Source organism: Tachypleus tridentatus, chromosome 10 (genome assembly GCF_004210375.1).
Source record: "Tachypleus tridentatus isolate NWPU-2018 chromosome 10, ASM421037v1, whole genome shotgun sequence".
Classification (NCBI taxonomy): domain Eukaryota; kingdom Metazoa; phylum Arthropoda; class Merostomata; order Xiphosura; family Limulidae; genus Tachypleus; species Tachypleus tridentatus.
This window is the reverse complement of record NC_134834.1, coordinates 134724799-134740595: the sequence shown is the minus strand read 5'-3', so window position 1 is coordinate 134740595 and position 15797 is coordinate 134724799. Positions and strand designations below refer to the sequence as shown.

General features: G+C 34.7%; 2 protein-coding genes across 9 annotated transcripts in view; one reads left to right on the top strand and one right to left on the bottom strand.

Moving 5' to 3' along the window:
• Nucleotides 1-2058: 2058 nt before the first annotated feature.
• LOC143228512 (protein FAM200C-like) lies at nt 2059-3489 on the bottom strand. The gene is made up of 2 exons (XM_076459758.1): nt 2944-3489; nt 2059-2862 (listed from the first exon to the last, which is right to left on the bottom strand). The coding sequence occupies exons 1-2, from the start codon at nt 3487-3489 to the stop codon at nt 2059-2061; spliced, it is 1350 nt and encodes a 449-aa protein (XP_076315873.1).
• A 6600-nt stretch (nt 3490-10089) lies between these two features.
• Nucleotides 10090-15797, top strand: part of LOC143230374 (dystrobrevin alpha-like) — a 49972-nt gene continuing 44264 nt past the window's right edge. For 4 of the 8 annotated variants that reach the window (XR_013016418.1, XM_076463850.1, XM_076463853.1 and 1 more), the window contains exon 1: nt 10091-10399. The gene's annotated coding sequence lies outside the window, so the exon portion shown is untranslated. Of the gene's footprint in view, nt 10400-15797 lie in introns of all 8 variants that reach the window. The other 4 variants (XM_076463852.1, XM_076463854.1, XM_076463851.1 and 1 more) reach the window with 2 other exon arrangements.

Genomic DNA, 15797 nt, shown 5'->3' with positions numbered 1-15797 from the left:
AAAAGATGTTGGAGTTGGTAGCAACGTTTGTGATCATGTTAAAGTTTTACTCGCTAGCTTCCGAAATATCTCAAATTGAACTCACTACACAAATCTGTTGTTTAGAGATAATTAGAGTATTGTTATTGGGTAGACAATATTTATTGCAATAATATGCTATGACACTGCTTTCATACCTAAACAATATTAGTTTACTGATGTTTACCAATTTAAAATAAACGAACAGCATCAACCTTAAACTAATTGAACTTTAGAAAAATCGGCATTTATATTACAGATGTAACTGTATATTTATATGCATACGAAATTATTTTAAAATTTAACAAACGTATCGCGTTACTGCTTCGTTAGGATTAATATACACAACTGTTTGATAATAGAATATTCGTTACTTTGTGATGTTCTATTTCTCTCGAGTCTGAGGTAACGTGCATCTAACAATGTATAAGTTACTAGTATTATTCTAATATTAAAGCATATGTATACTAAGTATATAGCTACACTGACATGGAACATATTGTTACTTACTATAATTTGAAATAATGGGAAATTGTAATTTTAATTTTAAAGTTATTTATATGCAAAAACGGCTCGTTTGGGTTGAGAAAATATTTTACATAGAAGGTCGAAACGTTCGCTCTTCTATGTAAAATATTTTCTCAACCCAAACGAGCCGTTTTTGCATATAAATTTCTCAACAAGTGGGTTTCTCGACATCACTGATTAATTTTAAAGTTAGTTAAATGTTAATATGTATCACATTTATGATATTTGCCAACAACACTAATTCACACAACTTCTTTTTAAAACATGTATTTTAACACACGAACAAAAAACAATACAATTTATAATAACATCTAGGGTTATGGTCGCATACAGCACAGTGATTGCCCGATGTGCATAGGTTTCTTCAATGTTCTGTAATGAAGCTTCAGTCCTAGGAAAGTCTTCCTTGGTTTTGGTTTTGAATGGTGAAATCCTCTGACAAAACAAGATGTGATTAGATTTCTTTCCTATTTTCTCTGTTGCACCTGATAAATTGTAAAACTATTAAAAATTTATTTCCTGTGAGCATTTCTTTTACTAAATATCAATGCACATATTTTCCCACTACAAAAACAAATATTATTCTTGTTTTTATTTTGTTGTCACAACTTTAGAAGGTATGAACAACTTGAAGAGTTTCTTCGTCAAGTTTCCTGACAAACTTCCTTACAAAGACATTCTTGAATTTAGGAGATACAAGAACACTGTTCACTCCTTAAAGTAAGTGAAGCTCTAATTCTTTTCCTATCAGAATGTACCTCAGTGGCACAGCGGCATGTCCGTGAACTTAACTACTGAAAACCGTGTTTTGACAGCCGTGAAATTTTGTGCTCAATAACAAACACAAACTATCTTTTAGAATTATTTATTTATGCGAATGCGTGTGTATTTAAGTATATATGTTTGATGTTAATCTTTTTGTTTTATGGCAGTGGTTCTTAACCTTTTTCAGTGTTTGCACCCCTTTCAAATCAGTAATCATTTCTCGCACCCCCTGGAAACTTAAATATAAAAAAAGCTAAAAATACAAAGTTGATGTAATCAAAATTTTTTTTTAATCTTCATACATACAGCATACCTTTTCAAGACAAAATTCAGGGTACATAATGAAAAATTAATTTCAATTTTGTTAATGATGTTTTTATTTAGCCTGTAATGCACAGTAAACTTAGTGACTTCGTTGCTGCTGTTTTTTCTCTGTGATGGCATCAAATCTTGGCGTCTTTGTACTGAGTGTCACTCGCATGTCATGTTCAGAATTCAGCCGATTTCTGCATTTTGTTTGGATGTGAAGTAGACAAGAAAATCCTTGTTCACACAAGTAAGTAGTTGCAAATGGTACCAGCACTTCAAGAGCTTTCTTCGCTAATGCAGGGTATGCTTCCAGCTGAGAAGCCCAGAAGTGTTCCAGCTGACTATTGGTGAACTCCATTTGGATTTCACGATTGTGTCTAAGGTCGATGAGATCTTCCTTGATGCCGCTGACATCTTCCAAATTCTGCATGAAAGGATTCAGGATCCAGTTGTCATAGGTTTGCAGCTCTCCACACGAGAAGTAACCCTCAAATGAAGTACGCAGCATCTGCATATGTTCAACAACTTTGCAACAAAGTCTGGATGCAGGGTAGAATTTTCTGTGACTGTCTCTTCCAGGCAGGGGAAATTTGCCAAATTCCCCATCTTCACACGCTTTATCCACAAGACAAGTTTTTCTTTGAATGCAGCCAATTTCGCGCTTGCAGTCACAATGTTGAGTCCCCTTCCTTGCAGAGAGAGATTGAGTTCATTGAGAGCTAAAAACACATCAGTCAAATAGGCAAGCATCTGAACAAAACTAGGTTCTTTGAAATATATAGCCAGTTCTTGTACCCTTTCACGGAGAAACTGATGAATTTCTCCTCTCAGTTCAAACACACGAAACAGCACACGACCACGTGACAACCACCTCACTTCAGTGTGGTACAAAAGAACAGTGTGTTCCTGACCCATTTCCTCACAAAGTGACTGACACAATCGATGATTCAAAGCTCGGCTGCGAATAAAGTTTACAACCTTGACACAAATATCCAGAGTTTTCTTGAGATCTGGGGGCAATGTCTTTGCTGCAAGAGAGTGACGATGAAGAAAGCAGTGAGTGATTTTCAGATTAGGAACTTCTTTCCTCATTAATGCAGCAAACCCAGAACGATTGCCCAGCATTGCTGGTGCACCATCTGTACATATTGAACCAATTTTGTCAAGGTGAAGTTCGTTTCTTGAGAAAAATTCTTGTATTTTGTTAAGCACATCTATAGCTTGTGCAGTTGTCTTTAAGGACTGACAGAAAAGGAAACTTTCTTCCACTTTTTTCTCCTTCACGTAACGAACTACTGCCAATAGCTGACAACAGTTAGATACATCTGTTGATTCATCCACTTGTAGGCTAATCTTAACTGGACTAGCCTTGATGTCAGCTACAACTTGTTCCAGGATGTCAACACTCATGTCGATGATTCGGTTATGGATTACGTCATTTGACAAAGACACTTGTTGGAGTTTCTTCTCAGCTTCCTTGCCGAGAACAATCTTTGCCATTTCAAGGGCACATGGCTTGATCAGTTCCTCACCAATTGTATGGGGTTTCTTTGATTTAGCAATCTGGTATGCAACTTCATAAGAAGCACGCAGTAAAGGTTTCTCTGTTGGCGAAAATCCATAAGTCGGCAATGTGCCAACCTGATCAAACCTAGCTCTTTTGACCCTTAATGTCACAATGTCATTTTCTGCATCCCTGCCACCATGTTTGTTCTTGAAATGTTCATCAAGCTTTGATGGCTTCAAGTTCGCATTGGAGAAGAGTGTGCTGCACAGGATACACTGTGGACGTTGTGTCCCATCCTTCTCTGTAGTACAGGTGAAACCAAACTTGACATATTCGTCATTCCACTTTCGTTTCTTCGACATACTGCAGACAAATCTGGAAAAGAAACACATTCATGTGTAGGTGTTTTCTTTTTTTATGAATTATCTCTAAAATATGTGATGGAGAGACTGAAATACCTGGTTTAATCAGTAGATTTGTAGGCATGACAATACATTCTATGAAAATATTGTAACGGCTACACTGCTACAGTGATGATGTGTGTTATGTAAACAACCCATCGCTCATTTAAATAAATGTGTAGAAAGCAAAATCTGAAATAATACATAACCAATCTTCCACCCTACTGTTATGCATCAGAAAAAAAAATAACATTGAAACAGGGAGACCATAACTCACGTGTTGATGGCACGGATGGGTGGTGTGGACTGAGACGTGATGATAACCTCCCTCTCTCTCCGTGTTGCGCACGTGTCCTGTACGCGTCCCTTCCTCGTCTATCCAAATGACATACCCGTTTGTTTACCCTGTATTGGAATCTAATGCAACTTTACCACTTCATTAGGAAATCAGGTTTAGGTTTAACTTTATCTCGGAACACTGCTGAAGCAAAAATGTTTCTTCTTAGGAGAAATATAAAGCATACTCTTATGTAAAAATATAGATTTGCTTTAATTATTCATGGGCATCCTCGCACCCCTTGGGAATCATCTTCGCACCCCCTAGGGGTGCGGGCACCCCTGGTTAAGAACCCCTGTTTTATGGTGTTAAAAGTATCCACATATTAAACACATTGGCAACCGAACAACAGTAGATTTCACGTGCAAAATACAATGCACTACATATGCGCTCTTTTATGCGTTAAGTTTACGTGATATTATTAATTTCAGGAAAATTATTAATCTTATAATTGTTAAAGAATGAGGCTTAATATATAATCATGTTAAATTTTCTACAAATTAATGCTTTGCAATCGTGTTGTCAAATCTCCCATACATCCGTGTGATTTAATTCATCATTTCCAACACACCCTACAAAATACACAACACAAAAATCAAAACAATAATCGGCCCAGCACAGCCAGATATTTAGGGCATTAGACTCGTAATCTGAGGGTCGCGGAATCGAATCTCCATCACACCAAACGTGCTCGCTCTTTCAGCCGTGAGCGAGTTATAATGAAAATTCCATCTAACTATTCGTTTTTTTAAATAGTATTCCAAGAGTTGGTGATGACTAGCTACCTTTCTTCTTGTCTTACAACGTTAAATTAGGACTGACCAGCGCAGATAGCCCTCGTGTAGCTTTACGTGAAATTCAAAACAACGTACCGATCTACCCATTTGTTAAAACTAGCTGGATGGGTGTTATGTAAATTCATGATTAATGAAAGGTTATCTTCGTACACGAAAAGTTGTTCCCTTTATTTATATTTTAAAAAAATCAAAACGCCCATAAAAAAAAGCAAAACAAAAATGTGAAACCGTAAACTAGCACGTATCTCCTCCAACAAAACTTCATAGCAATTTTGGTGGTGACCCATCAACAGAGGCGAAGTAGTGGTAAAAAACAACAACAACGCAAAAACACTCGAATATCCAAACTTTGTGAAGTATTTACACGTATATAAAGTTCTCTGTAACAAGAAACGGAGGCGAAAGGGGACCGACTGCATTTATTTAATACTGTGATGTATATTTCGTAATGAGTAACACAGCAGCATATTTTAATTTCAAGAGTGTTCTTAAAACGTTCAACTACAGACTCTTTATTTTATGTATAGTTAAGTAGCAGATTTCTTGTTTGTTCCAGCATCACTTACAAGTCCACAGTGTTTTCGACCTTGTTTTGAATTTTACTTGAAGATTTTACTAGTGTCTCTCATTTCTTGTTTCTGAACAGAATAATCCTTACATATTTTTAAAAAATACGTCGATACACATGAGCAAATATTCAACTAATTGTTATAGTGACTTAAGTTAGATAAATCTGCGACATCAACCTGCAACGGTTCATTGTTTAAGCTACACAAATAATTGTCTGACCTTTGATCTTTAGTCAGGTTTTGAGTCTTGAAAATCTGTTACATCTAATATTCAACACGAATTGCAACTGAAAAAAATAAATTATAAAATTTAATGTTGTTTTGTATAACTATGAGAAATAATACTTTTTTTTTTTCAAAATCTACGTTAAATATGATTGATTAATGCAAAACTCGAATTTTTCTGTAATTATTGCCAATAATTGGTGTCACGCCATGAGAATATGTTATTACGTATTATAATTAGATGTGATTGATTCACGTAAAACTGGAACCATGCTATAATTATTGTCAATAATTGACATAGTTTCCTGTAATTATCTGTCATTACATACCATGGAAAGTAATAACTATATATAATTAACGCATTTTAAATAATATATTAATATATATGTGATATATAGATTGAATTAATTAATATGCAAACATAATTAATTAATGCAAACAGTTAATTAACTGTTCCGTTCCCTTATACTCTAGCCCCGGTATGGCCAGGTGGTTTAGGCGCTCGACTCGTAATCCGAGTGTCAACGGTTCGAATCCCCATTACACCAAACATGGTTGCCCTTTCAGCTGTGGTGGCGTAATAACGTGACGATCAATCCAACTTTTCGTTGGTAAAAGAGTAGCCCAAGAGTTGGCAGTGGATGGGGATAACTAGCTGTCTTCCCATTAGTCTTACACTGCTAAATTAATGTGTAAGTGATATGCATATCGGATTAAATAATATTCGTATATAATGGTTTGACGTAATTAACTGTTCCATCTCTTATGCTCTGGAAGACTTCTGAATTCAAAACAAACCAAACCTTTATACCCTACAGAGAGCTTAAGGGTTTGATATTATTTGTACCTCTTAATATTTTAATAATTAAAGGTTAATTAAATGGATGATTAATGTGTAAGTGATATGCAAATTGGATTAAATAATATTCATATATAATGATTTAACGCAATTAACTGTTCCATCTCTTATGCCCTGGAAGACTTATGAGTTCAATGATCCTTATGGCCTCGATAGTGCATGTTTAACTCCAAAGTCTCATCCTGAGTGCTAATGAAATATTGTAAATTTTTGAATATTATTGAGATGATTTTTTTCAATTTCTTAATTTAATCTTGACGAATGACGTATTTTATAAGCTGTCAGAAACATAAAGGTTGCAATAGATACTTTAACATTTATATTGTGACATGAGAAAAAAAAAAAAAAACGTAATTGAGATTTGTTTGAATTTCGTACAAACCTACATGAGGCCTATCTGCGCTAGCCATTCCTGATTTATAAGTTTAAGACTAGAGGGAAGGCAGTTAATTATCACCTCCCACCGCCAACTCTTGAGCTATTCTTTTACCAACACGTAGTGGGATTTACCCTAACATAATAATGACCTCATTGTTGAAAGCATGGCTAATGTGACGGGGATTTGAACTCGTACATGTGGAGCACCTTAACCGTTTGGTCATGCAGGACCGAGGCTTTAGTAGATAGAAGAGAACCAATATAAAAAGTAATACGCACAATAAAAATGATAATTTTCATCAAGTATATCTTTACTGGCCCTATTCAGGTCTCTAATGAGAACTATATAGAGCATTTAATCTGTACACTTTGCGTGCCACACACTGCAGCAGACAATGCCTTTCGTTCTGTTCCAGAGCTCGTATAAATATCCGCTATATAACACAACAATTTGTATATTTTAAATTACTATAGAACGTTTTAACAAAGGTTTTGTATTCTGTAAATCCATTTGCCTTGACAAGTTTTGCTAGAAAGCAAAAACATCATATGCAGCACTCAAGGTATGCGAAAAATTAATTATACTTACATTAAACCTATATATAATTAGTAAGGAAAATTTTGGTAACAAATATTATCAATCTTATTATTATGGAAAATCGCAAAAACTAACGATGTACAGATCACTCTTCGCCAGTGTATGCATTAAAAAAGAAAGAAAAAGTTGTACGCATCCAGTTCAAGATTTCAAGGAAAAGAGAAATGTTTTTTGCACGAAGTAAACGGTCTTCGAAATGCTCAAATGAAGAAGAAAAGATATCACGAAATCCCAAAGTAGAGGGTGTTGATTTTTAAGTAAACCAGTTAATATTTCATTATCTATGTTAAATGATCTACGAAGCATTTTTTGAGATTTTCAGCCAACAAGCCTGTAAGTTTTTAAATTTTCTGAAAGATGTTATGATTGAATAAAGGGGGGGGGAATGAGTCTGCCAATGTTATCTCTAGATAACAAGTTCAACGTGAAAATCATTGATTAGGAGTATTTTGGAAACTGCAAAGAAATGTTTGTTACTACCATGTGATATGGATTGTCACTACCAGGCACAAAATATAGTTTTTGCAACGTAAAGTGGGAAAATTAGTTCGTAATAACAGAAGTACTAGAGGTTCGAAACTAAGACTAGATTCACTGCGTCCGGAACATTTTTTGTAATTTTGATTATCATCACAGTTATGTAGAAAACTATTAGTTGGAAAATATCTTGCTCACTGCTCTAGCAGTTGTAGTTACGTAAGGAAAATGTACAGTGGTTAAATTAAACCCAAGGACGCTAGATATACCACTTTCTGACATGTTCCTGCTTTTTTGGCTGAAAGAAATATAGGTCTATATGTTCTTTAATTAAAATCATAATATAAATATAACCACTTAATCAATAAACAGACAAATATATGTATATTTTCATAATTTTCATCAGGTTTGCTATAGTGATTTATAACCTATTAATACAAGAAAATAAGCATACTTTTTATAGAAGGGGGTGGGTTGGATAAATTAATTTTAATGAGAAAGGTTCATAAGAACTTTTGGTGCAGACTCTAGCACCGTGATTTGGAAGAACACTGCCTTAGCTGATCACAGAAATTAAATGGATTTTCATTTGTTGTCATTTTTATACTGAAATGAGTGCGCAGTGTTAAGAAAACATTATATTCTTTCTTTTTCTTACAAATGTAGTTTTTTTACAATATATGTTACTGTCGGGGCTGTGAACGTTTAAATTTATTTTACCCAGATACTTTTGAAAAATGAAAATCCCTACCACCGTCATATTTCATTTCAATTTAAATTATTTTTATTAAAGTGGTATGTCTTTTCTTAACCGTGAACCAATGTAAAATAAAGAAAAAATCAGTTGTTGTACTTCCAGTATGTGCTGTTTTTGACACCATTAAGATTTATCAGCTACTGTTCTATTATAAATAAATGCGAAAAGTTATTACAGAGTCGTTTTGGAAATAAACACAAAATCTGATTGAACCTAACAAATGTTATTGATTTATATCATACTCATAGGATTCAACCCACAATAACAATCAAATAAACAGTTTTATAATTTAAAATAGAATACAACAAATGCCCAGTTTGGGCTTAACTCCTCGGTCTCTCTCTCTCTCTGGTGTTTGGGTATATATATTTGTATACCCAGGAGGGTCAGGTACACTAGACCTCTTCCTCCTTCCATTACTTTGTTGGAATGGTCTGATTAATATATTTCGAGTAAGTACTGAATGGCTGGAGTAATATTATAACTTTAGTCTGGTCCTTTTCAGGGCAATGTCCATTTATATTGTTCTTTCATTTTTTAAAATAAGTCTAGAACGTAAGTGGCCTGTTTTATTTCAGCTTTATTTTATTATTACTATTATTTAAAAGATTTTATCTTAATGATCTGATGTACAAATTTAACAAGAAGAAGTGTTTAGGTCTCTCTTTTTTATATATGCAATATCTGTCTAGTTCGCATAACAACTCATTTTTCGCCAATTTTTATCAAAATATTTTATTGTACTATATAGAAGTCTATCTGGTATTGTTTGTGCATTTGAGTAATTGTGCATGAACTTTGAGGAAGTGGTTTTAGGTACTCTGTATGCTGATGTAATTAGTGTATTCTGTAATGTTTGGAGTTTGGTTTGTATTTGTTTTTCACTTACATTGACCCATGCAGGAGCTGCATAGTCTACTACAGGTCTAATGTATGTCTTGTATATTTTAATGATGCTTTCTGGTGTTGTTCCGTAGTTTTTACCAGTTAGACTCCTAGCATAGTTTATTCTTCGCCAAATTTTAGTTTTTATGTTATTTACATGTTTTATTCATGTACGTTTCGAATCATATGTTAACCCTAAAAATTTTGCAGATGTAGCAGTTTGGAGAAGCTCTCCGTTCATGTAGATCTGAGGTTGAACTTTTTGAAGTTTGGTTGATTTTGCGCAGTTGGTTTAGCGCACGGTAATTATAAATCCTCGGCGCCTGTTAGAGGTTTTTTTTCAAATCTGGATAGTTCGCGGAATATGACTGGTGACAGTTTTTGTATTGTTTTGCTTTTCGAAGTCCAGTGGCGACCGCACAAAGACATCCGTTTATAACTATAACTAGTATAAGAGCATTGTATAACGAATATGTTTTGTCTATGAAAACTTGTAAGAAAAAAAAAGGGAAGAGTAAACGTAGAAATGTTCTGTTGCGCGAGTAACAATATACAAATTTAAATAGAAATAAATAAATATTATTTTATTTCTGAAGCCCCCAGTGTCACGGCGACATATCTGCGGTCTCATACCGCTAAAAATTGGGTTTCGATACCCGCAGTGGGAAGAAAACAGATAGCCCGTTGTGTAGCTTTGTGTTTAATTTCAAACAAACAAAAATTATTCTTGAAGTATAATTACAGACAAATGAGTTTTTGTTGTTGTTGTTTTTACTGTAAATTGTAATAATATAAATCGATCGTCTGTATTTTTGTTTTGTGTTATGTGGTGGCGTTTCGGCCTCATTTAATGAGGAGTTTGAAGATTGTTAGCGTAATTTAGGGTTTTCGGTATGTATTGTAACTTCTAGTAGTAATGAATTGTATTTGTAATTGTAAAATTTAAGAACTATTTGGTGAAATAAAGTTTCATAAAAGCGCGGAAGAAGGTATGTATAAACCATGATTTAGTATACTTATGTGAAACAGAAATGGTCCAATCACACTTCACAACTAATTTTTGCTAGCATCAGCATAGCTTCGAGATTTAATTGAGATTAGTTTTATAAAATCGTGTTAAAAATTAAAATTGGCTGAGGTTAGCATTTTTGGTATATGTATTCAAATATTAAGGGTTTTTTTTATTCATCTGTTTTATGATGAAAATCAGATCCTCTATCCAAAGGGTGATTTCACAAAGAATGTTGAAGTCTGTTCGATCACATTGTAATAGTACATGTATGGGTAAATGCTAAACCATTTTTTTCATTTACATTAAGATGTTCTTTAATTTGTGTCTCTAGTTGAAATGTTATAGATCCAGTCTAGACCTGTTTACAATGAGTACAAATGAATTTGTAAACGTGCAATTCCCAGTGTTAAAATTGTGTCTTTCATGTAGAAGTTCTGTGTATGCACATGAGAATTAAATATCACTTCCAGTGAACTGTAATATAAAGTTGTGCACTATTAGCAAGTATTTGTTCAATACTTTGTTAATGAGCTTTCAAATGGAATCAGCTCTCTGAACCAGCACAAACACTATATGATTGTTGAAAACATGAGTAATAAAGCTGCAGTAGTTGAAATATAAAACTGATAAAACTTGTTTTATGATAATGTGATACAGGTAATGTCTTTCTCTTCTCAAAACTGGTGGATCTAGTAAAGGTAATGAGAGTCTGTTCCTTCTTCAGTATTGAACTTTATATTTTGTTGTCTTTAATTCAGAAATGATAAATTTTGTGTCATTTATTTTTGAAGGGTAGAAAAATATCTATTTACATTTTCTATAAAGAACTGATTTGAAATGATCAAGATAGGTGTAACTATAATTTTTAATGATAACACAGGAAAACATTAGCTAAGCACAGAGCTGATCTAGATCCCATTAATACCCATTTAGTGGTGAAAAGAAACTGCAGTCTACAATGTACGTACACTGCAACACGGTGTGACAAGATGAATGATGGCACAGACTTTATCATTTTCTGCCTAGGAGTTTTTATGTGTCAAAATGATAACGTTTCTAAGAATTTCTAAGTGAAAGTAACGAAAAAAGTGATTCTTTTATGTCTGTTACTATTCAACAAATAGCTATAAAAATTAATGAAAATTTTTCAGAGTGGGAAAATATGACCAGAGAGTCCTGCTGGTATTTATTATTGAGGACATTTGTTTTTTTGTTAATGATTTGGATGGAGTTTTGTGCACTAATATGTTTAAATTTGCTGGGAAAACCCTACATTTTCCGAATGTGTTTTCATTCATCCAGCAAAACCAGCATTCTTAAAGCATAATGTTGAAAACAAGTTTTTACATAGAGTAGTATAAAATTATTGAACTCAGTTATGGAAATTTGTGACAGCCTCATTAGTGTTGTGAAAAATAAGATACATTTTGATTTAAGAACCTATTGCTGATGAAACCTTTAACTGTAATGAAAAGTATAGGGTTCCTGGTTTTGTTTTTAAGAATTTTGAATTCAAAAACAACAAATTTATTTGAATTATTATGTAGTGGTCAAGCCAATTCTTACCTGAAATACTGTAGCAAAGAATATTTAGAGAGACTTCATTCTGGTGTTAAAAAATGTTAGGTTACTAGATGAATTTTATGAAGTTTTGCATTTTAGTAGTGGTATAATGTTGGAAATACAAAGTTGAATTACTATAAATGTAACTAGTTTAAGCTTTGGAAACCTAGCTGGAGTCTTTCTTTTACATATTTGTATTTGGTTGAGAGTTGTACTTGTTGGATGTATATACACACAAATCTTATTTTAAGTGAGTTAAAATTGAAAAGGACAATTTTATTTATTGGATGGTTGATTTGATGATTCTGATAACTTTCTTTCATGTAGTTTTCTCATGTAATTTATAGAGATGAATAAAATAAACATGTTTTTGGTTATTAAAGGATGATTGAAAATTGTAGACATAAGTATAATGAACATTTTTTATATATTTTGGTATTGATATATGAAACTTGTGTTTCTTTGGTTTAAACACAACATGAATAATATTAAGCCATTTCTTCCTTCAAGGCTGTTATATGCATTTATCCGTGAGAAAAATGAAAATTTAATTAAATCTACTCTTTTCTCCAGGAAATCATCAATTTCTCTTTGTTACTGCAAACTTTAATTCATGCCATTAGCTAGTCACCCTGGTTGAAGAATAAAACTGTTTTAATTGGATTGTAGACTGTTAAACTTGTGCCTTCTTGTCATACTGTCTTCAGAATATGACACTAAGAAATCAGAGTAGTTATCCTATTAGACCCTCATATAATATTGGAGGCTTCAACAACATTGCCTCTTATTCTTCATTTCTCAGATATCAGTGGAGCAGACCCAGTCTTTGTGGAAGCCTACTTACAGTACCAGTTTAGATTTAATGATTGACTATGTGTTTTTGGTTGAGGGTGGCCCATCTCTTTTATAAATATTCATTCAGTAAATTGTTTTTGACAGAGGGTCCATTGTCTCCTCGTAATTCTGAATGCAAAGTTGTTCCATCCTGTGTCCTTTTTTTGTTCCATGCCCTCTCCATAATTCATGGGGAAGATGAAATTCTCCTTAACTCCATGGTTGTGAGTGAGGATAATTTTTAAAAAATTCTATACTGAATAAGATATGTTTCCTGTGGTTGAAGGGAAGATTTGTTCACTTCAGGGTTGCTTACCTTCTTGTCTTGATTTAAGTGGCTCAAAATGCATTACTCTATAGGTATATATTGCAGTTCAAATGCCTAGTAACAAGTGTGGGATTTGAGGGCCTGGCCAGTGATGATGATGATGGATCACATCAAATTACACCCACATTATGGATTCCTGTACGTGGTGAGGGGACATCCCAGAGAAGGTTCTGTACTTTCAGTTTACCTCCTCTGGGATCTAAAGATTCACCTGTGTGTTTGCCATACATGGTGACCCATGTATGGAAAAGAGGATCCTGGTGGTTGAAGGGTCCAACTCCAACACACCACTTTGGCCTTGAATTCCTGTAGATGGATCTTCTTGAGGTGGCTCCCCAAGATCAATTGGCTAGTCCATTTGGGCCAGGATCAACTGACTGCCAGTGTAGGACGTCCTCAACAGGTGTAGTGGGCATTATGTCTGATACTGGTGTTCGGGTATAGTGCTCATGAAACCCTGGCGTCACTGCAGTGACCTTATATGGCACTATAGTGCGTCCCCTCATAGGGCTTCATGGTGGGTAGGGTCAGTTGGCACTGAAATATTCTTTTTTATTATGGATAACTTTAAAATAAAGATAAATATGACAGCATAGAGAAAAATCCAATTACTGGCAAACAACTACTCATTGATTACTCTGTACAGTCAAACTCACAACTTGAATCTGTCCCACGATTTTTAATTATACATTCTTTAACTGAAAAACCCTTAGGACAGATGTCTTCATTTTTTATTCAGAAGGGCTTGCTGGCTCACCTAAATTGATAAAAATATTATGGTCTGGAGACATTTTAGTGGAAACAGCTTCATCATAACATTCCTCTTAAAGCCGAAGGCCATTGGGGATATACCCATTGAGGTTAATCCTCATTCTGCTTTGAATTCTTCCAGAGGAGTTATAGTTGAGAGGGATTTAAAGACCATTCCAGAATCGGAGATCCTCGCAGGTTTCACCAGCCAACGTTATACAGTCGTGCACTGAATTTTAACTCGTAGATATGGGATTATGGAGCTGAGAAATGTTCTAATATTAACATTTACAACATTGTGTCCTCCTACCACAATCAAGGTAGGATATCTGAATTGTAAGGTATGGCCTTGTATTTCTAACTCTATTAGGTGTTTTCATTGTCAACAGTTTGGTCACTTGAAAACATCTTGCCATGGTTCTTTAACATGTGCTTGTTGTGCTGGTAAAGACTAGGATTCTTTTGAATGCCAACTAGAACTGCATTGTGTTAACTGTAATGACTCACATACTTCCTATTGTACTTATTGCCCTAAATGGGTGGAAGAGAAAGCATTACTATATCTCAAGACAGTTCATAATAATACTTTTCCAGAGGCTCAGAAATTACTATTCCCAGTACCATTTCGGACTTGTGCTTCTATAATCCATTCCACTACGAGAGTAGGAGTCCAGACAGACCTTTCCGTGCCTCCTATAGAATCCTTAACAGTGCATCTTAATCTAGTACCCTCCAAAATCAACAAAGTTAAGAATCATGATCTACTTCTATCTCTGTCCTTGCCCAACTTCACCTTGTTCAAGCCCAGGTGTTTCCATGGGGTTTTCCTCTCATGACACCCCAAAAATTAAACAGCCCATTCATTAATTTTCTCAATCACTGGAAAGTATGTCTACAAACGCCAACCTGCCTACTCGATCCAGAGCAGGATCACTAGAGAGTGACTGACCCACATCCAGTAAGGATAAAGAGCATAGTTGCAAGAAGAAGGTCTCCATGCTGTATTCTCCTACCATAAAAGAAAAATGGCCATGCTAATCCTATGGAACTGTCGAGGTTTTCAATCAAATGTGAATGACATCAAGGATTTGATTGACTTTTATCGTCCCAAATGCCTTTCTTTACAGGAAACATTTTTAAAACCTACTAATAAAGTCAAAATTCAACAACACTCCTTATACAGCAGTGGCAGGTTATATGTAGGACAAGGACATGGGGAAGTAGCACTGCTGGTTGATCAACATGTACCCACCAGATCCTTGTCATTGAATATGCCCTTAGAGACTGTAGCCATCCGTATCTCCTCTAGTTGTACCATCACTGGTTGCTCTCTGTACCTTACCCCTGGAAAACATTATCATCCCTTAGACCTTGATGTCCTTATTGAGCACCTGCCAACCCCATTTTTAATTTTGTGGGATCTTAATGAGCATAATCCCATCTGGAGTGGTTCTAGTATTGATATGAAGGGTTGTGCTATAGAGCATATGCTCCTGAATCACAACCTGTTTCTCTTCAACATCTATAGCAGTCATTTACTGCTATAGATCTTTCTATCTGCTCACCTTCACTTTTCATTTGCTTTTCTTGGGAGGTTGACATCATTCCTCAGGTTAGTAATCATTTCCCTATCATATTAAGAGAGATTGGCCGTGGTCAGTGCCACCTGATCCATGTACCTCGGTGGAAGTTGGACCAGGCCAACTGGCCTTCTTTCACTTCTCTCTCAGAACTTGATCCTTCCATCTTATGTAAATCATTGCTAGATGATTCCATTTATGTTAGGCATAAGCAATTGGGAAATAACACTTTCTACCCAGGAACAAGAAAAAGTAAAAATTTTATTACATAGTGTAAGAGATGAATGTGTGGTTCTTAGGATTGTGTAGCAGCAGTAATT